Source organism: Polistes dominula, unplaced genomic scaffold (genome assembly GCF_049000335.1).
Source record: "Polistes dominula isolate Pdom_NZ unplaced genomic scaffold, Pdom_raw_medaka contig_79, whole genome shotgun sequence".
Classification (NCBI taxonomy): domain Eukaryota; kingdom Metazoa; phylum Arthropoda; class Insecta; order Hymenoptera; family Vespidae; genus Polistes; species Polistes dominula.
The window spans coordinates 47,429-68,381 of record NW_028300916.1 but is presented as its reverse complement, the minus strand read 5'-3'; the positions used below and the strand labels follow the sequence as shown (position 1 = coordinate 68,381).

At 36.8% G+C, this 20,953-nt stretch overlaps 5 protein-coding genes across 5 annotated transcripts; all 5 read left to right on the top strand.

Annotated features, from left to right (window-relative positions):
• The first annotated feature begins 1,360 nt into the window (after positions 1-1,360).
• On the top strand, positions 1,361-2,115 carry LOC149033051 (uncharacterized). The gene is made up of 2 exons (XM_089170836.1): positions 1,361-1,495; positions 1,606-2,115. Exons 1-2 carry the CDS (start codon positions 1,361-1,363, stop codon positions 2,113-2,115), a joined length of 645 nt encoding a protein of 214 aa, XP_089026962.1.
• Positions 2,116-5,804: 3,689 nt separating this feature from the next.
• Positions 5,805-6,778, top strand: LOC149033050 (uncharacterized). Its single transcript, XM_089170684.1, has 2 exons — positions 5,805-6,600; positions 6,654-6,778. Exons 1-2 carry the CDS (start codon positions 5,929-5,931, stop codon positions 6,657-6,659), a joined length of 678 nt encoding a protein of 225 aa, XP_089026810.1. The 5' UTR covers positions 5,805-5,928; the 3' UTR covers positions 6,660-6,778.
• A 2,272-nt stretch (positions 6,779-9,050) lies between these two features.
• Positions 9,051-9,802, top strand: LOC149033049 (uncharacterized). Its single transcript, XM_089170835.1, has 2 exons — positions 9,051-9,185; positions 9,296-9,802. Exons 1-2 carry the CDS (start codon positions 9,051-9,053, stop codon positions 9,800-9,802), a joined length of 642 nt encoding a protein of 213 aa, XP_089026961.1.
• Positions 9,803-13,518: 3,716 nt separating this feature from the next.
• On the top strand, positions 13,519-14,466 carry LOC149033048 (uncharacterized). Its single transcript, XM_089170685.1, has 2 exons — positions 13,519-14,288; positions 14,342-14,466. Exons 1-2 carry the CDS (start codon positions 13,617-13,619, stop codon positions 14,345-14,347), a joined length of 678 nt encoding a protein of 225 aa, XP_089026811.1. The 5' UTR covers positions 13,519-13,616; the 3' UTR covers positions 14,348-14,466.
• Positions 14,467-16,739: 2,273 nt separating this feature from the next.
• Positions 16,740-17,491, top strand: LOC149033047 (uncharacterized). Its single transcript, XM_089170823.1, has 2 exons — positions 16,740-16,874; positions 16,985-17,491. Exons 1-2 carry the CDS (start codon positions 16,740-16,742, stop codon positions 17,489-17,491), a joined length of 642 nt encoding a protein of 213 aa, XP_089026949.1.
• The last annotated feature ends 3,462 nt before the right edge of the window (positions 17,492-20,953 follow it).

Here is a 20,953-nt window from a genome sequence, read left to right as displayed (position 1 = left end):
TTTTGGGTTATGCAATGCAGCACAATCTTTCCAGAGATTTATGGACACGGTATTACGTGACCTCTACTACTGTTATTGCTATATAGATGACATATTAATAGCTTCTAAATCAGTAGAAGAACATTACCAACATCTACAAACAGTATTTAAAAGATTAGAGGAGTACGGTTTATCTATAAATATAGACAAATGCATATTGGCAAAAGAAAAAGTCAGGTATTTAGGTTTTCAAATAAGCTCTGCTGGTATTGCACCGTTGACAGAACGAGTTCAGGCAATCCAGGATTACCTCAAACCTAAAACGATAGCAGACCTAAGACGATTTCTAGGTATACTAAATTTCTACAGGAGGTTTATACCAAAAGCAGCAGAAACTCATATATTGCTAAACTCCTTACTAACTGGAACAAAAAAAGAGACAAACGTCCGATAAAATGGACTCTACTCGCAGAAAAAGCATTTGAGTTATGTAAAAAACAAATATCAGATACATCACTGCTATACTATCCTAAGGAAAACGCAAAACTACGATTATCAACTGATGCTTCAGACAAAGCGATTGGAGCTGTCTTGGAACAATTGGAAAATGACGAATGGAAACCTCTCGGATTTTTCTCTAGAAAACTCGAAAAAGCTTAACTCAAATATAGCACTTATGATCGAGAACTTTTACCCATCTACAAAAGTATAAAATTTTTTAAACATCTTCTAGAAGGCCAAGACATAACTATAGGAACCGATCATAAACCATTGATTCAAGCTTTTCACTAGAAATCCGACAAAGCCACTCCAAGACAATTAAGACACCTAGATTATATCGGCCAATTTACAACAAAAATAGTACATATAACAGGCCAAAATAACCAAATAGCAGACACGCTATCAAGAATCGAACAAATTGACATGCCAACCATAATTTTTACTGAAGAACTCATCAGAGAACAAACTACAGATGAAGAACTTTAACAGATTTTAAAGGGAAGCATGCCCATGTGGAAGCTGTACAAAATTGGAATAAACGATTCAAACTCCCACTTGTATTGTGACATAGAGAAAGATGATATACGTCCATACGTACCGAACAGTCTACATAAAAGAATTTTCAGTGCCACCCATAACTTATCGCACCCCAGTGGTAGAAACACCAAGAGAATCATCGCGAAAAGTTTCGTATGGCCAAAAATGAACGCAGACATCAGAGAATGGAGTAGAACATGCATTAAGTGCCAGAAAAGTAAAATACAACGCCATAATAAAATCACTCCGAAAAAAATAGAGGTACCCAAGGGACTTCGAACACATACATATAGATATCGAAGGACCATTACCACCATCAAAAGGATATACATATTGTCTTACAATGATAGATCGTTTTACAAGATGGCCTAAAGCCACTCCAATAAAAGATATAACAGCTGACACAGTGGCAACCGCATTATATAGCACATGGGGATCGCTAGATTTGGAGCCCCCGTTACAATTACTACAGACCAAGGTACACAATTCGAATCTCAGTTATTTACTGCACTGACTAAACTTTTTGGTTGCACGAGAACTCGCACAACAGCTTATCATCCAGCTTCAAATGGAATAATAGAGCGATAGCATCGATCTCTCAAAACAGCTATAATTTGTAGCGGTTCAACAGAATGGGTTGATATTTTACCAACAGTTTTATTAGGTTTACGTACTAGCTATAAGGAAGATTTAAAAGCAAGCGCAGCAGAAATGCTATATGGAGTAATGCTAAGACTTCCCGGAGAATTTTTTCTAAATGAAGAGCTACCAGATAATCCACAGATGTATATAGAAAAATTCAGAGAACATATGAGAAGAATACGTCCTGTATCAACAGCACATCATATAAAAGGCAAACCTTTCGTACACAAAACCTTGTACAGCTGCACCCCCCATGTTTTTGTAAGAGTAGACGCAATGAAAAAGTCATTAGACGCACCATACGAAGGACCATTTCCAATAATAGAAAGACTGACAGATCATGTTTTTAAAATAGATTACAAAGGAATAGCAACAAATATGTCTACAGAACGTTTAAAACCAGCATTTTTTGAAAACCTACAAGAAAAGAAAACTGTGCAATTTAAAACTTATTAGGTACCAAAGATTATTAACCTCAAAGACTGTACATATTGTTAAGTATAAGATAGGTTAAATGTTAGGGAGGGAGTGGTTGTGGCGATACGTGCCTAGTGTATCGATGCGGCACACTGGCGCCCTTCCTCCCTATGCGGGTACTAGACTAACTAAACCCAAGTTGAACGTAGCGGTCGAAATGTAAGTTAGTCCTATATATGGCGTCCAAGAGTTTAGTTGTATCTCGTTAATAAACTTATATATTTTTGTTACTTAAATTGACGACTATCGCATAAATCTCCAGATCAACCTTTTCCGTTGACCTAGTTCCCCACATCCCTTGTAGCGGTATGACCGAAGGTCGCGCCCTCTAAAGTTACTAGAAGGCAAGGGAACCACGCTAACAAGTAGTGGTCACCAGACTAGAACAGTCTGTACGTAGCCGTTGAGAAGTGTACAAGAAAGAAAAGCAAGTCGCATCCTTTAAATAAAAATCATAAAATAAAATTCAGTCTAATATTATCTTTACTATAGAGAAACCCTCTACAGTAAATTGGTGCCGAAACCTGGGAACGTCTGCGTAAAAAAATAAAAATATAATACAAAAACTAAAATAGAAAAAAAAATAAAAAGAAAAACAATGGCGCAACCAATCAGCGAAGCCGACGTGACCCGTGCCGATACCTACACACTTCAAGGAGACCTATCAGCCACACGGTGAAACATTATATTATCACAAAAGGTCCTCCAATAGCAGAGAGAGCAAGAAGGCTAATCCCGGAAAAACTGCGAATCGCACAAGCCGAATTTCAGCAACTAGTCAACGAAGGAATCTGTCGCCCGTCCAAGAGTCAATGGGCGAGCCCTCTGCATATGGTACCAAAGAAAAATGGCGAATGGAGGCCATGTGGAGATTATAGGCGATTAAATAGCGTTACGGTACCAGACAGGTACCCCATTCCACATGTACACGACGTCACGCAACAATTTCGTGACTGTAATATATTTTCCACAATAGATTTGTCTAGAGCATATCACCAAATTCCGTTGGCTGAGGAAGATATAGAAAAAAACAGCGGTAATTACACCTTTTGGTTTGTTCGAGTACACAGTGATGCCTTTCGGTTTATGTAACGCGGCGCAAACATTCCAAAGGTTTATGAATATAGTATTAAGCAAATTAGATTTCTGTGCCTGATACATAGATGATATAATTGTAGCGTCTAAAAATAAGGAATCCCATGAAAAACATCTGCGTGCAATATTCGATAAACTTAGGCAATATGGACTAACAATAAACATTTCAAAGTGCAATTTTTTTCAAAATAGCGTAAATTACTTAGGTTATAAGATAGATAATAAGGGTATAGCGCCGTTGGATGAGCGAGTCCACGCTATACAAAACTATACCAAACCAAAGACTGTTTCAGATATGCGACGTTTCCTTGGGGTAGTGAATTTTTATAGAAGGTTCTTACCAAAGGCTGCAGAATGGCTTGACCCACTTAACAAATATATAATAGGTACTAAGAAACACGACAAAAGACTGATAGAATGGAATCAAGCAGCGGAAGAAGCTTTCAAAAAAGCCAAAGAAGCAATTGCCACAGCAACGTTATTGGCATACCCAAAAGAGAAAGCAGTATTAAAATTAAAGACTGATGCTTCCGATAACGCAATTGGAGCAGTGTTAGAACAATTCTGCGATAACAAATGGGAACCACTAGGATATTTCTCAAGGAAACTAGAAAAAGCGCAAATTAGATATAGTGTGTATGATAGGGAATTATTAGCTATCTATAAAAGTTTAAAGTTTTTCAGATATTTTGTCGAAGGAAGAGAATTAATAATAGAGACTGACCATAAACCACTGTCATACGCTTTTAAGCAAAATATGGACAAAGCAAGCCCAAGACAAGCCAGACAGTGGGATTACGTAGGACAGTTTACTTCCAAAATTGTTTACGTTGCTGGAAAAGACAATGTGGCAGCTGACGCTATGTCAAGACTGGAAACCATAGACATGCCAGTCCTAGTATTAACAGAAGAGCTAATGGCAAAGCAACAAGAGGATGACGAACTAAAGAATATTTTGGCAGAAGAAAAATGGAACCTGCAAAAGATTTTCCTCGATAGCTCTGATAAATACATATATGGCGACATAGTAGGAAAAAGCATAAGACCATACGTTCCAGTCTCTTTACGGAGGCAGATTTTTAGGAACATACACAATTTGTCACATCCCAGCGGCAGAGTAACAAAACACCTTATAGGAAAAAGCTTCATGTGGCCAAAAATGAACAAAGATATTACAGAATGGTGAAGTACATGTTTAGCATGTCAAAAGTGCAAAATAAGCCGTCATAACAAACAGGTACCTTCAAAAATAGAAGTACCACAAGGACGTTTCGAACATGTACACATAGATATAATAGGTCCATTACCAACGATCAAAAATATGAGATACTGCCTAACTATGATCGACAGGTTTACTCGTTGGCCAGAAGCAATTCCAATGCCGGATACCTCTGCAGATACAGTGGCAACAACATTCTATTCGCAGTGGATTTCAAGATTTGGTTCTCCTATTACAATTACAACTGATCAAGGAACACAATTTGAAAGTCAACTATTTGAAGCGTTAACCAAATCAGTCGGAGCGAAAAGAATTAGAACAACAGCATATCACCCTGCGTCAAATGGAATGATAGAAAGATGGCATAGATCACTTAAAGCAGCAATAATGTGCCATGAAGAAAAAGACTGGGTAGGAATACTACCAACAGTGCTCCTTGGTCTACGCGGAAGCCTAAAGGAAGATATAAAAGCTTCAGCTGCGGAATTGGTATATGGTGAAAACATCAGACTACCAGGAGAATTTTTCCTCAGCGAAGAACTATTACAAGATCCACACATATTCTTAGAAAAATTAAGACAACATATAAGGCAAATCAGACCGATACCCACAGCGCACCATATCAAAAAGAAACATTTTATTCAGGATAGGTTGTATACATGTACGCACATATTTTTAAGGGTCGACGCTGTAAAAAAACCATTAGAAGCGCCTTACGAAGGTCCATACGAAATTATACAAAGAATTACAGATAATATTTTCAAAATTAACTATAAAGGAAAACATATAAATGTATCTATTGAAAGACTAAAACCAGCGTTCGTCAAAAAAGATTGCAATGCCGATTCGTATGTACCAATTAAAACTTATTAAGTTAGGATAGAGATAGTGCAATATTTTTATATATTTTTATATTTTTATATACTTGTAAATATCTATAATTTTAAGTTTCGCATTTTATGTAATAAGAAAAATGCTCCGAAGGGAGTAATGTAGCGGTACGACCGAAGGTCGCGCCCCTCTAAAGTTACTAGAAGGCTAGGGAACCACGCTAACAAGTAGTGGTCACCAGACTAGCACAGTCTGTGCGTAGCCGTTGAGAAGTGTACAAGAAAGAAAAGCAAGTCGCATCCTTTAAATAAAAAATCATACAATAAAATTCAGTCTAATATTATCTTTACTCTAGAGAAATCCTCTACACCCTGTGGCGATACGTGCCTAGTGTATCGACGCGGCACACTGGCGCCCTTCCTCCCTATGCGGGTACTAGATTAACTAAACCCAAGTTGAACGTAACGTTCGAAATGTAAGTTAGTCCTATATATGGCGTCCAAGAGTTTAGTTGTATCTTGTTAATAAATTTATATATTTTTGTTACTTAAATTGACGACTATCGCGTAAATCTCCAGATCAACCTTTTCCGTTGACCTTGTTCCCCACATAAATAATTGGTGCCGAAACCCGGGAATATAAAAAAAATGGAAATTCAGGGAACAAAGACCGGTACAGCAAAAAATGGCGCAGATAGTCGAACAGAGAACAAAGGACCCGAGATACAGGCAAGCGAATTTCGTAGCGTTAAATTAGCTCCTTTCATGAGAGACGAACCAACGCTATGGTTCATGATGCTAGAGCGTGAATTCGCAGCTTATAATGTACGCTCTGATGCCGTAAAAAGCGCAGCAGTTGTCCGACATTTGGATGTTGCGACCTTGAAAATTGTGGCGGACATAATTGCCATCACGTCTAACGATTCATATACTGAAATAAAGGAGGCACTGATTACACGCTTAACAGCGTCGGAAGAATCAAAATTTAGACAACTCCTTACAGGCTTGGAGCTACAGAACAAAAAACCTTCAGTTCTGCTAAGAGAAATGAAATTATTAGCAGGAGACAATGTAAGTACCCAAGTCCTACAAACCCTATGGTTACAGAGATTGCCAACGAGAATACAGGAAGTACTAGCAGTCGTAGAAGACGTTGGTCTCGAACGTCTAGCAACCCTAGCCGATAAAACAATAGAAAGAACAGGGCATTATGAGGTAGCAACCATAGTTGACAAAAGCTCGGGAGACGAAACACAAGATAGAAAACTACATGACGAAATGGCACAGCTCACAGAAAAAATGGCCCACCTGGAAACCTTAGTAAGAGTTAAATATCATGGCAGACAATATGATCGACCAGTTTATCATTCCAGGAATAGATCAAGATCTAGGAGTCGTAATAGGAATAGACCATGCTATTTCCATGCAAAATTTGGCGAAAAGTCATGGAGATGTCGTAAACCTTGTAACTGGACCGGCCCAGATCAGCGAAAACAGGAAAACTAGATACACCATCTAATATTAAGGCGATTGGAGATGGTGCACAGAGACAAAGCCGCCTCATAATTCCAGACAGAATATCCGGAATAAGATTTTTGATAGACACAGGCGCTGATATATCTGTTATCCCAAAAACACCTGGTGACAGGAGAACATTAGACAGCGAATATAACCTATATGCTGCAAACGGTTCAACCATTCATACGTATGGTAAAAAAGTACTTTCCATAAACCTAGGCTTACGTAGACAATTTATATGGAAGTTCACAGTTGCAAAAACAACAAGAGCAATTTTGGGAGTAGATTTCCTAGGATATTATAATTTACTGGTGGACATAAAAAATAAAAAATTTATTGATGGCAAAACGCAACTTTCTAGCAGAGGTGAAATTAGCAATTCCAGTCACCCCACAAATTCTACGATCAATAGCAATAATGGATGTCACGAGCTGCTAAGGAAATTCGTGGCGATACCAAAGGCCAAACTTCACCAATAGTACAAAGCATCGAGTTCAACATTACATAGTAACTAAAGGCCCTCCAATTACAAAAAAAGCGAGACGTCTTCCACCCGAAAAACTTAAAGCTGCAAGAACAGAATTCGAATTAATGCTAAAACAAGGTATTTGTCAACCGTCAAAAAGTCAATGGGCTAGTCCTTTACATATGGTAAGGAAGAAAACTGGAGAATGGAGACCATGCGGTGACTACCGTAGGCTCAATAGTATAACTCAACCAGATAGGTATCCTCTTCCTCATATACACGACTTTACACATCAGTTAGAAGGCTCAAAAATATACTCAGTTTTAGATCTCGCTCGTGCTTATCATCAAATTCCCATAGCTCCTGAAGACAGAGAAAAACAGCATTAATTAAACCATTTGGTTTATTTGAATATCTGGTAATGCCTTTTGGGTTATGCAATGCAGCACAATCTTTCCAGAGATTTATGGACACGGTATTACGTGACCTCTACTACTGTTATTGCTATATAGATGACATATTAATAGCTTCTAAATCAGTAGAAGAACATTACCAACATCTACAAACAGTATTTAAAAGATTAGAGGAGTACGGTTTATCTATAAATATAGACAAATGCATATTGGCAAAAGAAAAAGTCAGGTATTTAGGTTTTCAAATAAGCTCTGCTGGTATTGCACCGTTGACAGAACGAGTTCAGGCAATCCAGGATTACCTCAAACCTAAAACGATAGCAGACCTAAGACGATTTCTAGGTATACTAAATTTCTACAGGAGGTTTATACCAAAAGCAGCAGAAACTCATATATTGCTAAACTCCTTACTAACTGGAACAAAAAAAGAGACAAACGTCCGATAAAATGGACTCTACTCGCAGAAAAAGCATTTGAGTTATGTAAAAAACAAATATCAGATACATCACTGCTATACTATCCTAAGGAAAACGCAAAACTACGATTATCAACTGATGCTTCAGACAAAGCGATTGGAGCTGTCTTGGAACAATTGGAAAATGACGAATGGAAACCTCTCGGATTTTTCTCTAGAAAACTCGAAAAAGCTTAACTCAAATATAGCACTTATGATCGAGAACTTTTACCCATCTACAAAAGTATAAAATTTTTTAAACATCTTCTAGAAGGCCAAGACATAACTATAGGAACCGATCATAAACCATTGATTCAAGCTTTTCACTAGAAATCCGACAAAGCCACTCCAAGACAATTAAGACACCTAGATTATATCGGCCAATTTACAACAAAAATAGTACATATAACAGGCCAAAATAACCAAATAGCAGACACGCTATCAAGAATCGAACAAATTGACATGCCAACCATAATTTTTACTGAAGAACTCATCAGAGAACAAACTACAGATGAAGAACTTTAACAGATTTTAAAGGGAAGCATGCCCATGTGGAAGCTGTACAAAATTGGAATAAACGATTCAAACTCCCACTTGTATTGTGACATAGAGAAAGATGATATACGTCCATACGTACCGAACAGTCTACATAAAAGAATTTTCAGTGCCACCCATAACTTATCGCACCCCAGTGGTAGAAACACCAAGAGAATCATCGCGAAAAGTTTCGTATGGCCAAAAATGAACGCAGACATCAGAGAATGGAGTAGAACATGCATTAAGTGCCAGAAAAGTAAAATACAACGCCATAATAAAATCACTCCGAAAAAAATAGAGGTACCCAAGGGACTTCGAACACATACATATAGATATCGAAGGACCATTACCACCATCAAAAGGATATACATATTGTCTTACAATGATAGATCGTTTTACAAGATGGCCTAAAGCCACTCCAATAAAAGATATAACAGCTGACACAGTGGCAACCGCATTATATAGCACATGGGGATCGCTAGATTTGGAGCCCCCGTTACAATTACTACAGACCAAGGTACACAATTCGAATCTCAGTTATTTACTGCACTGACTAAACTTTTTGGTTGCACGAGAACTCGCACAACAGCTTATCATCCAGCTTCAAATGGAATAATAGAGCGATAGCATCGATCTCTCAAAACAGCTATAATTTGTAGCGGTTCAACAGAATGGGTTGATATTTTACCAACAGTTTTATTAGGTTTACGTACTAGCTATAAGGAAGATTTAAAAGCAAGCGCAGCAGAAATGCTATATGGAGTAACGCTAAGACTTCCCGGAGAATTTTTTCTAAATGAAGAGCTACCAGATAATCCACAGATGTATATAGAAAAATTCAGAGAACATATGAGAAGAATACGTCCTGTACCAACAGCACATCATATAAAAAGCAAACCTTTCGTACACAAAACCTTGTACAGCTGCACCCATGTTTTTGTAAGAGTAGACGCAATGAAAAAGTCATTAGACGCACCATACGAAGGACCATTTCCAATAATAGAAAGACTGACAGATCATGTTTTTAAAATAGATTACAAAGGAATAGCAACAAATATGTCTACAGAACGTTTAAAACCAGCATTTTTTGAAAACCTACAAGAAAAGAAAACTGTGCAATTTAAAACTTATTAGGTACCAAAGATTATTAACCTCAAAGACTGTACATATTGTTAAGTATAAGATAGGTTAAATGTTAGGGAGGGAGTGGTTGTGGCGATACGTGCCTAGTGTATCGATGCGGCACACTGGCGCCCTTCCTCCCTATGCGGGTACTAGACTAACTAAACCCAAGTTGAACGTAGCGGTCGAAATGTAAGTTAGTCCTATATATGGCGTCCAAGAGTTTAGTTGTATCTCGTTAATAAACTTATATATTTTTGTTACTTAAATTGACGACTATCGCATAAATCTCCAGATCAACCTTTTCCGTTGACCTAGTTCCCCACATCCCTTGTAGCGGTATGACCGAAGGTCGCGCCCTCTAAAGTTACTAGAAGGCAAGGGAACCACGCTAACAAGTAGTGGTCACCAGACTAGAACAGTCTGTACGTAGCCGTTGAGAAGTGTACAAGAAAGAAAAGCAAGTCGCATCCTTTAAATAAAAATCATAAAATAAAATTCAGTCTAATATTATCTTTACTATAGAGAAACCCTCTACAGTAAATTGGTGCCGAAACCTGGGAACGTCTGCGTAAAAAAATAAAAATATAATACAAAAACTAAAATAGAAAAAAAAATAAAAAGAAAAACAATGGCGCAACCAATCAGCGAAGCCGACGTGACCCGTGCCGATACCTACACACTTCAAGGAGACCTATCAGCCACACGGTGAAACATTATATTATCACAAAAGGTCCTCCAATAGCAGAGAGAGCAAGAAGGCTAATCCCGGAAAAACTGCGAATCGCACAAGCCGAATTTCAGCAACTAGTCAACGAAGGAATCTGTCGCCCGTCCAAGAGTCAATGGGCGAGCCCTCTGCATATGGTACCAAAGAAAAATGGCGAATGGAGGCCATGTGGAGATTATAGGCGATTAAATAGCGTTACGGTACCAGACAGGTACCCCATTCCACATGTACACGACGTCACGCAACAATTTCGTGACTGTAATATATTTTCCACAATAGATTTGTCTAGAGCATATCACCAAATTCCGTTGGCTGAGGAAGATATAGAAAAAAACAGCGGTAATTACACCTTTTGGTTTGTTCGAGTACACAGTGATGCCTTTCGGTTTATGTAACGCGGCGCAAACATTCCAAAGGTTTATGAATATAGTATTAAGCAAATTAGATTTCTGTGCCTGATACATAGATGATATAATTGTAGCGTCTAAAAATAAGGAATCCCATGAAAAACATCTGCGTGCAATATTCGATAAACTTAGGCAATATGGACTAACAATAAACATTTCAAAGTGCAATTTTTTTCAAAATAGCGTAAATTACTTAGGTTATAAGATAGATAATAAGGGTATAGCGCCGTTGGATGAGCGAGTCCACGCTATACAAAACTATACCAAACCAAAGACTGTTTCAGATATGCGACGTTTCCTTGGGGTAGTGAATTTTTATAGAAGGTTCTTACCAAAGGCTGCAGAATGGCTTGACCCACTTAACAAATATATAATAGGTACTAAGAAACACGACAAAAGACTGATAGAATGGAATCAAGCAGCGGAAGAAGCTTTCAAAAAAGCCAAAGAAGCAATTGCCACAGCAACGTTATTGGCATACCCAAAAGAGAAAGCAGTATTAAAATTAAAGACTGATGCTTCCGATAACGCAATTGGAGCAGTGTTAGAACAATTCTGCGATAACAAATGGGAACCACTAGGATATTTCTCAAGGAAACTAGAAAAAGCGCAAATTAGATATAGTGTGTATGATAGGGAATTATTAGCTATCTATAAAAGTTTAAAGTTTTTCAGATATTTTGTCGAAGGAAGAGAATTAATAATAGAGACTGACCATAAACCACTGTCATACGCTTTTAAGCAAAATATGGACAAAGCAAGCCCAAGACAAGCCAGACAGTGGGATTACGTAGGACAGTTTACTTCCAAAATTGTTTACGTTGCTGGAAAAGACAATGTGGCAGCTGACGCTATGTCAAGACTGGAAACCATAGACATGCCAGTCCTAGTATTAACAGAAGAGCTAATGGCAAAGCAACAAGAGGATGACGAACTAAAGAATATTTTGGCAGAAGAAAAATGGAACCTGCAAAAGATTTTCCTCGATAGCTCTGATAAATACATATATGGCGACATAGTAGGAAAAAGCATAAGACCATACGTTCCAGTCTCTTTACGGAGGCAGATTTTTAGGAACATACACAATTTGTCACATCCCAGCGGCAGAGTAACAAAACACCTTATAGGAAAAAGCTTCATGTGGCCAAAAATGAACAAAGATATTACAGAATGGTGAAGTACATGTTTAGCATGTCAAAAGTGCAAAATAAGCCGTCATAACAAACAGGTACCTTCAAAAATAGAAGTACCACAAGGACGTTTCGAACATGTACACATAGATATAATAGGTCCATTACCAACGATCAAAAATATGAGATACTGCCTAACTATGATCGACAGGTTTACTCGTTGGCCAGAAGCAATTCCAATGCCGGATACCTCTGCAGATACAGTGGCAACAACATTCTATTCGCAGTGGATTTCAAGATTTGGTTCTCCTATTACAATTACAACTGATCAAGGAACACAATTTGAAAGTCAACTATTTGAAGCGTTAACCAAATCAGTCGGAGCGAAAAGAATTAGAACAACAGCATATCACCCTGCGTCAAATGGAATGATAGAAAGATGGCATAGATCACTTAAAGCAGCAATAATGTGCCATGAAGAAAAAGACTGGGTAGGAATACTACCAACAGTGCTCCTTGGTCTACGCGGAAGCCTAAAGGAAGATATAAAAGCTTCAGCTGCGGAATTGGTATATGGTGAAAACATCAGACTACCAGGAGAATTTTTCCTCAGCGAAGAACTATTACAAGATCCACACATATTCTTAGAAAAATTAAGACAACATATAAGGCAAATCAGACCGATACCCACAGCGCACCATATCAAAAAGAAACATTTTATTCAGGATAGGTTGTATACATGTACGCACATATTTTTAAGGGTCGACGCTGTAAAAAAACCATTAGAAGCGCCTTACGAAGGTCCATACGAAATTATACAAAGAATTACAGATAATATTTTCAAAATTAACTATAAAGGAAAACATATAAATGTATCTATTGAAAGACTAAAACCAGCGTTCGTCAAAAAAGATTGCAATGCCGATTCGTATGTACCAATTAAAACTTATTAAGTTAGGATAGAGATAGTGCAATATTTTTATATATTTTTATATTTTTATATACTTGTAAATATCTATAATTTTAAGTTTCGCATTTTATGTAATAAGAAAAATGCTCCGAAGGGAGTAATGTAGCGGTACGACCGAAGGTCGCGCCCTCTAAAGTTACTAGAAGGCTAGGGAACCACGCTAACAAGTAGTGGTCACCAGACTAGCACAGTCTGTGCGTAGCCGTTGAGAAGTGTACAAGAAAGAAAAGCAAGTCGCATCCTTTAAATAAAAAATCATACAATAAAATTCAGTCTAATATTATCTTTACTCTAGAGAAATCCTCTACACCCTGTGGCGATACGTGCCTAGTGTATCGACGCGGCACACTGGCGCCCTTCCTCCCTATGCGGGTACTAGATTAACTAAACCCAAGTTGAACGTAACGTTCGAAATGTAAGTTAGTCCTATATATGGCGTCCAAGAGTTTAGTTGTATCTTGTTAATAAATTTATATATTTTTGTTACTTAAATTGACGACTATCGCGTAAATCTCCAGATCAACCTTTTCCGTTGACCTTGTTCCCCACATAAATAATTGGTGCCGAAACCCGGGAATATAAAAAAAAAATGGAAATTCAGGGAACAAAGACCGGTACAGCAAAAAATGGCGCAGATAGTCGAACAGAGAACAAAGGACCCGAGATACAGGCAAGCGAATTTCGTAGCGTTAAATTAGCTCCTTTCATGAGAGACGAACCAACGCTATGGTTCATGATGCTAGAGCGTGAATTCGCAGCTTATAATGTACGCTCTGATGCCGTAAAAAGCGCAGCAGTTGTCCGACATTTGGATGTTGCGACCTTGAAAATTGTGGCGGACATAATTGCCATCACGTCTAACGATTCATATACTGAAATAAAGGAGGCACTGATTACACGCTTAACAGCGTCGGAAGAATCAAAATTTAGACAACTCCTTACAGGCTTGGAGCTACAGAACAAAAAACCTTCAGTTCTGCTAAGAGAAATGAAATTATTAGCAGGAGACAATGTAAGTACCCAAGTCCTACAAACCCTATGGTTACAGAGATTGCCAACGAGAATACAGGAAGTACTAGCAGTCGTAGAAGACGTTGGTCTCGAACGTCTAGCAACCCTAGCCGATAAAACAATAGAAAGAACAGGGCATTATGAGGTAGCAACCATAGTTGACAAAAGCTCGGGAGACGAAACACAAGATAGAAAACTACATGACGAAATGGCACAGCTCACAGAAAAAATGGCCCACCTGGAAACCTTAGTAAGAGTTAAATATCATGGCAGACAATATGATCGACCAGTTTATCATTCCAGGAATAGATCAAGATCTAGGAGTCGTAATAGGAATAGACCATGCTATTTCCATGCAAAATTTGGCGAAAAGTCATGGAGATGTCGTAAACCTTGTAACTGGACCGGCCCAGATCAGCGAAAACAGGAAAACTAGATACACCATCTAATATTAAGGCGATTGGAGATGGTGCACAGAGACAAAGCCGCCTCATAATTCCAGACAGAATATCCGGAATAAGATTTTTGATAGACACAGGCGCTGATATATCTGTTATCCCAAAAACACCTGGTGACAGGAGAACATTAGACAGCGAATATAACCTATATGCTGCAAACGGTTCAACCATTCATACGTATGGTAAAAAAGTACTTTCCATAAACCTAGGCTTACGTAGACAATTTATATGGAAGTTCACAGTTGCAAAAACAACAAGAGCAATTTTGGGAGTAGATTTCCTAGGATATTATAATTTACTGGTGGACATAAAAAATAAAAAATTTATTGATGGCAAAACGCAACTTTCTAGCAGAGGTGAAATTAGCAATTCCAGTCACCCCACAAATTCTACGATCAATAGCAATAATGGATGTCACGAGCTGCTAAGGAAATTCGTGGCGATACCAAAGGCCAAACTTCACCAATAGTACAAAGCATCGAGTTCAACATTACATAGTAACTAAAGGCCCTCCAATTACAAAAAAAGCGAGACGTCTTCCACCCGAAAAACTTAAAGCTGCAAGAACAGAATTCGAATTAATGCTAAAACAAGGTATTTGTCAACCGTCAAAAAGTCAATGGGCTAGTCCTTTACATATGGTAAGGAAGAAAACTGGAGAATGGAGACCATGCGGTGACTACCGTAGGCTCAATAGTATAACTCAACCAGATAGGTATCCTCTTCCTCATATACACGACTTTACACATCAGTTAGAAGGCTCAAAAATATACTCAGTTTTAGATCTCGCTCGTGCTTATCATCAAATTCCCATAGCTCCTGAAGACAGAGAAAAACAGCATTAATTAAACCATTTGGTTTATTTGAATATCTGGTAATGCCTTTTGGGTTATGCAATGCAGCACAATCTTTCCAGAGATTTATGGACACGGTATTACGTGACCTCTACTACTGTTATTGCTATATAGATGACATATTAATAGCTTCTAAATCAGTAGAAGAACATTACCAACATCTACAAACAGTATTTAAAAGATTAGAGGAGTACGGTTTATCTATAAATATAGACAAATGCATATTGGCAAAAGAAAAAGTCAGGTATTTAGGTTTTCAAATAAGCTCTGCTGGTATTGCACCGTTGACAGAACGAGTTCAGGCAATCCAGGATTACCTCAAACCTAAAACGATAGCAGACCCTAAGACGATTTCTAGGTATACTAAATTTCTACAGGAGGTTTATACCAAAAGCAGCAGAAACTCATATATTGCTAAACTCCTTACTAACTGGAACAAAAAAAGAGACAAACGTCCGATAAAATGGACTCTACTCGCAGAAAAAGCATTTGAGTTATGTAAAAAACAAATATCAGATACATCACTGCTATACTATCCTAAGGAAAACGCAAAACTACGATTATCAACTGATGCTTCAGACAAAGCGATTGGAGCTGTCTTGGAACAATTGGAAAATGACGAATGGAAACCTCTCGGATTTTTCTCTAGAAAACTCGAAAAAGCTTAACTCAAATATAGCACTTATGATCGAGAACTTTTACCCATCTACAAAAGTATAAAATTTTTTAAACATCTTCTAGAAGGCCAAGACATAACTATAGGAACCGATCATAAACCATTGATTCAAGCTTTTCACTAGAAATCCGACAAAGCCACTCCAAGACAATTAAGACACCTAGATTATATCGGCCAATTTACAACAAAAATAGTACATATAACAGGCCAAAATAACCAAATAGCAGACACGCTATCAAGAATCGAACAAATTGACATGCCAACCATAATTTTTACTGAAGAACTCATCAGAGAACAAACTACAGATGAAGAACTTTAACAGATTTTAAAGGGAAGCATGCCCATGTGGAAGCTGTACAAAATTGGAATAAACGATTCAAACTCCCACTTGTATTGTGACATAGAGAAAGATGATATACGTCCATACGTACCGAACAGTCTACATAAAAGAATTTTCAGTGCCACCCATAACTTATCGCACCCCAGTGGTAGAAACACCAAGAGAATCATCGCGAAAAGTTTCGTATGGCCAAAAATGAACGCAGACATCAGAGAATGGAGTAGAACATGCATTAAGTGCCAGAAAAGTAAAATACAACGCCATAATAAAATCACTCCGAAAAAAATAGAGGTACCCAAGGGACTTCGAACACATACATATAGATATCGAAGGACCATTACCACCATCAAAAGGATATACATATTGTCTTACAATGATAGATCGTTTTACAAGATGGCCTAAAGCCACTCCAATAAAAGATATAACAGCTGACACAGTGGCAACCGCATTATATAGCACATGGGGATCGCTAGATTTGGAGCCCCCGTTACAATTACTACAGACCAAGGTACACAATTCGAATCTCAGTTATTTACTGCACTGACTAAACTTTTTGGTTGCACGAGAACTCGCACAACAGCTTATCATCCAGCTTCAAATGGAATAATAGAGCGATAGCATCGATCTCTCAAAACAGCTATAATTTGTAGCGGTTCAACAGAATGGGTTGATATTTTACCAACAGTTTTATTAGGTTTACGTACTAGCTATAAGGAAGATTTAAAAGCAAGCGCAGCAGAAATGCTATATGGAGTAACGCTAAGACTTCCCGGAGAATTTTTTCTAAATGAAGAGCTACCAGATAATCCACAGATGTATATAGAAAAATTCAGAGAACATATGAGAAGAATACGTCCTGTACCAACAGCACATCATATAAAAAGCAAACCTTTCGTACACAAAACCTTGTACAGCTGCACCCATGTTTTTGTAAGAGTAGACGCAATGAAAAAGTCATTAGACGCACCATACGAAGGACCATTTCCAATAATAGAAAGACTGACAGATCATGTTTTTAAAATAGATTACAAAGGAATAGCAACAAATATGTCTACAGAACGTTTAAAACCAGCATTTTTTGAAAACCAACAAGAAAAGAAAACTGTGCAATTTAAAACTTATTAGGTACCAAAGATTATTAACCTCAAAGACTGTACATATTGTTAAGAATAAGATAGGTTAAATGTTAGGGAGGGAGTGGTTGTGGCGATACGTGCCTAGTGTATCGACGCGGCACACTGGCGCCCTTCCTTCCTGTGCGGGTACTAGATTAACTAAACCCAAGTTGAACGTAACGTTCGAAATGTAAGTTAGTCCTATATATGGCGTCCAAGAGTTTAGTTGTATCTTGTTAATAAATTTATATATTTTTGTTACTTAAATTGACGACTATCGCGTAAATCTCCAGATCAACCTTTTCCGTTGACCTTGCTCCCCACAACCCTACTAGTTTGAGGGCCCTCTTGAGCCAGTGTCTCGAATTGGTTATTCGTTTCTATTTCACTAGGTGTCTCTTTATTGTTTCTTATCTTTCTTGGTCTCTTTGGTTATTCCTATCCATTTTCTATTTCTATGGACGGCGTGGACGCATCTGATCCCTTTCTTTTTCGCGTTACCAAATTTGGTTTAATTTCTTCGCGCTTTAGCTCTATCTTTGCCATTATTCCTTTAAAAATTTTATCTAGCTGTAGTGAGTCTCGGGTTCCACTAGTATGTTTATACTAAGCACGTGGCTTATTATATTTTTTCATTGGCGCGTTCACGCCATTGTTGTCGGCCGACGCTATTAAGATGCCGGTCTGCCAGCAAGGTTTTTATTCTCCGACTATAGATGAATATATATATAAAAGAAATGTGAAGTAAAAATGGCCATGTCACTTAAGCACCTACTTAATTAATTACTACACAGTAGCGATTGCCTGGGATGAATTTCACTTTCTATCGTTATTAGCGGTACGCGATGTTCGCGATGTTCACTCATCGAATTAGTCGAGCGCTCTGCCGACTGAGCTATGCCGTTCTCACAGAATACCTTATATTATTTAATATTACTGCTGCAGTTTTTCTGAGCCGTATAAGTATGTTACAATTTAAATAATTGTTATAAGTTAATTGTATCGAACCTTCCCATTTTATATATTTTTCTATGTAACCTAAGTTAATGTATGTACCATTTTTCTTTATTTCTACTCAGTCGCTGATAAATTACTGTTAACTAGCATTACATCATTACTCATACAGTAAAAAAAACCTTTTATAAACTCAAAGACTTAAGACTTGTGATTATTTTAAATTTTTCATATTAAATTTAATATTGAAAATATTTATAATTTATTATGTCTTTTATTGTTGTTAATTTATATTGTTTATTACGTGGTAAGTCCATCTTATGACTGCTTTTGCATATCGAAATATGCTAATTTACAGAAATAAATTATTTTTTTTTCGCGAAAAACAATGTTTTAATACCTTAATTGATTAAAGGTTTCTATGATTAAAATATAAAAATTTGTAAAATACAAAAATTGTTTGGTTGTAGTAGAAAATTTTATTATTATCATTTTGCTCTTGATGAAATTGATTTTTTACTCTAATTTTTACACGTTCGTCGCCTTGCTCGTTCGTTTGAGTTTCTCGCCAGGCCCAAAATTAGACCGTTAGCGCACCTTAATGTTAAAAAGCGATTAGTAGAAACATCAACAATGCGACCCGAGTATTATATTTATATCGGTCATTCCGCATCAAATCTATCAATTGTTGAAATTTACTTATTTCATTTGGACAAAATTTGGTCAGAAGTTTTCTTTCATCTTATAACGAAGTCCTGCTAAAGGATAAGAAATAAAAAAATTTTTTCTAAAAATTATGCAGAATTCAACATTTTACTATTTTTCCTGTTTTTTAAACTTATGTTTTAAATATCTCAAGGACTATTGCAATTAAAAAAAAAACTTACGGCTTGTTTTAAAGAGGATACTGGGGGCTATAAAACAAAAATTTTCGAAAAAAATTTTGAGAAATTTCGGATTTTTGAATTTTTTTATGTTTTCAAAACTAACGATAGACAACAAATTTTTGGCTCAAATTTTTTTCTACATTACATTGTACTAATCTTAAATAATCCTAAAATTTATGAAAATTTTTGTTTTTTGTTTTTTTAAAATATAAACTTTTGAATTTTATTAAAAAAAAATTTCTTTTCAAAAAAATCTTTTTTTTTATTTCTATCTCAATTGAGTTGAAGAAACCGTGTTATTTTCTAATTTTTAACAACTAACATTTTATTTGCTGACATAATGATAAACACAATAAGATCATTGATGACATTATTTGGGATAAATTTTAAAATTAAACTTTTAAAGAAGATGACTGTGACACCTGTATTATCATTAGATGTTAAAAGTAGTAATTAAAAGTAGTGACATCTGTGGATCAACGTATGAACCTATGAACGAGGCCATGGAAAAGGTCCAAGTAATGGTTTAGGCAGAATTTGGAAGCAAATGATTGATCGAGCGAATCTTTTATCAACAGCTGAGGACCAAATTCAAAAACCCGCAGAGATATGCTCGCAGAGGCAAAAAAGAATATTTCCAGAATCCATTTTCACTTCATTTCAAATGAGCAGATTCAGTATACTGAAAAAAAACTCAACAAAAGACTCAAAAATGCTCTGTCTGTGCAAGGAATCCGAAGTTGTCATGCGCTATCGCCATTTCGAGTGATGTGATAAGGATGAAAACTTCATCATCATCTGAGCAAGGAAAAAATTTCTGATTAAAACATATAGATATATAATACGAGTTTGTTAAAGAGCAAGAGACATAAAAAGCAGGTAAAAAAATTGAAATTTTATATGTAAGTATTTTATCACAATATCAAATTTTTATTTAAAGATTAGTATTATATTGATGTTTTTCAGTTTAACAAGAAATAATATACAGAAAGAACTACATATTAATCTAATAGTCTACAATATTGAAACTTTGATTGTTTTTTATCGTCAATTTTCGTGTGGTTACTACACTACTGTGTAACTTACTGTGGTTACTACGTACAGCGCTTGCAGAGAGCGATAATCTGCCAGACTTGTTCAAACACCAGTGAAAAAAAGAAAGCTAAATGAAGAAGAAACGATGGAATCTCCGGTATCATCATCTTCTCAATGTTTGGTATGCACGATTGCCGACTAATAGTGAGTTCGACTTCAAAAATAAATGCTTTTTTTTGTAACAAGCCTCTAGATTCAAAGCAAAAGCAAATTAATCCAGGTTCGAAACGCTTACCTTAGGTGCAAACTGCTAGATATTGCTGAAAAGCGGAATGATGATTGTGAGAGAGAAATGATTCAATGATTAATGAGCATTAATTGTCTTGTCGAGAGTAAAGCCTCCTATCACAAACTATGCTATGCTCGATTTGTTTCGTCAGTTCAAACAGCACCTAAAATGTCTGCTACAAAAAAGCGATTAGAAGAAGCATTCAATAATGTAACAAATTTCGTTGAAACTTCACACACTTATCGCGTTGGCATTAAAGATTTGCGAGAAAAAATGGGAGGTGATTACATGACGGAAGAAATGTTTT

Bases quoted from the DNA above. Each gene is read 5' to 3' on its own strand.
- LOC149033051 (XM_089170836.1), top strand. From the start codon at position 1,361: ATGATAGATCGTTTTACAAGATGGCCTAAAGCCACTCCAATAAAAGAT. The intron at 1,496-1,605 runs GTACACAATTCG...ATAGAGCGATAG, and splicing joins TACAATTACTACAGACCAAG to CATCGATCTCTCAAAACAGC.
- LOC149033050 (XM_089170684.1), top strand. From the start codon at position 5,929: ATGGAAATTCAGGGAACAAAGACCGGTACAGCAAAAAATGGCGCAGAT.
- LOC149033049 (XM_089170835.1), top strand. From the start codon at position 9,051: ATGATAGATCGTTTTACAAGATGGCCTAAAGCCACTCCAATAAAAGAT. The intron at 9,186-9,295 runs GTACACAATTCG...ATAGAGCGATAG, and splicing joins TACAATTACTACAGACCAAG to CATCGATCTCTCAAAACAGC.
- LOC149033048 (XM_089170685.1), top strand. From the start codon at position 13,617: ATGGAAATTCAGGGAACAAAGACCGGTACAGCAAAAAATGGCGCAGAT.
- LOC149033047 (XM_089170823.1), top strand. From the start codon at position 16,740: ATGATAGATCGTTTTACAAGATGGCCTAAAGCCACTCCAATAAAAGAT. The intron at 16,875-16,984 runs GTACACAATTCG...ATAGAGCGATAG, and splicing joins TACAATTACTACAGACCAAG to CATCGATCTCTCAAAACAGC.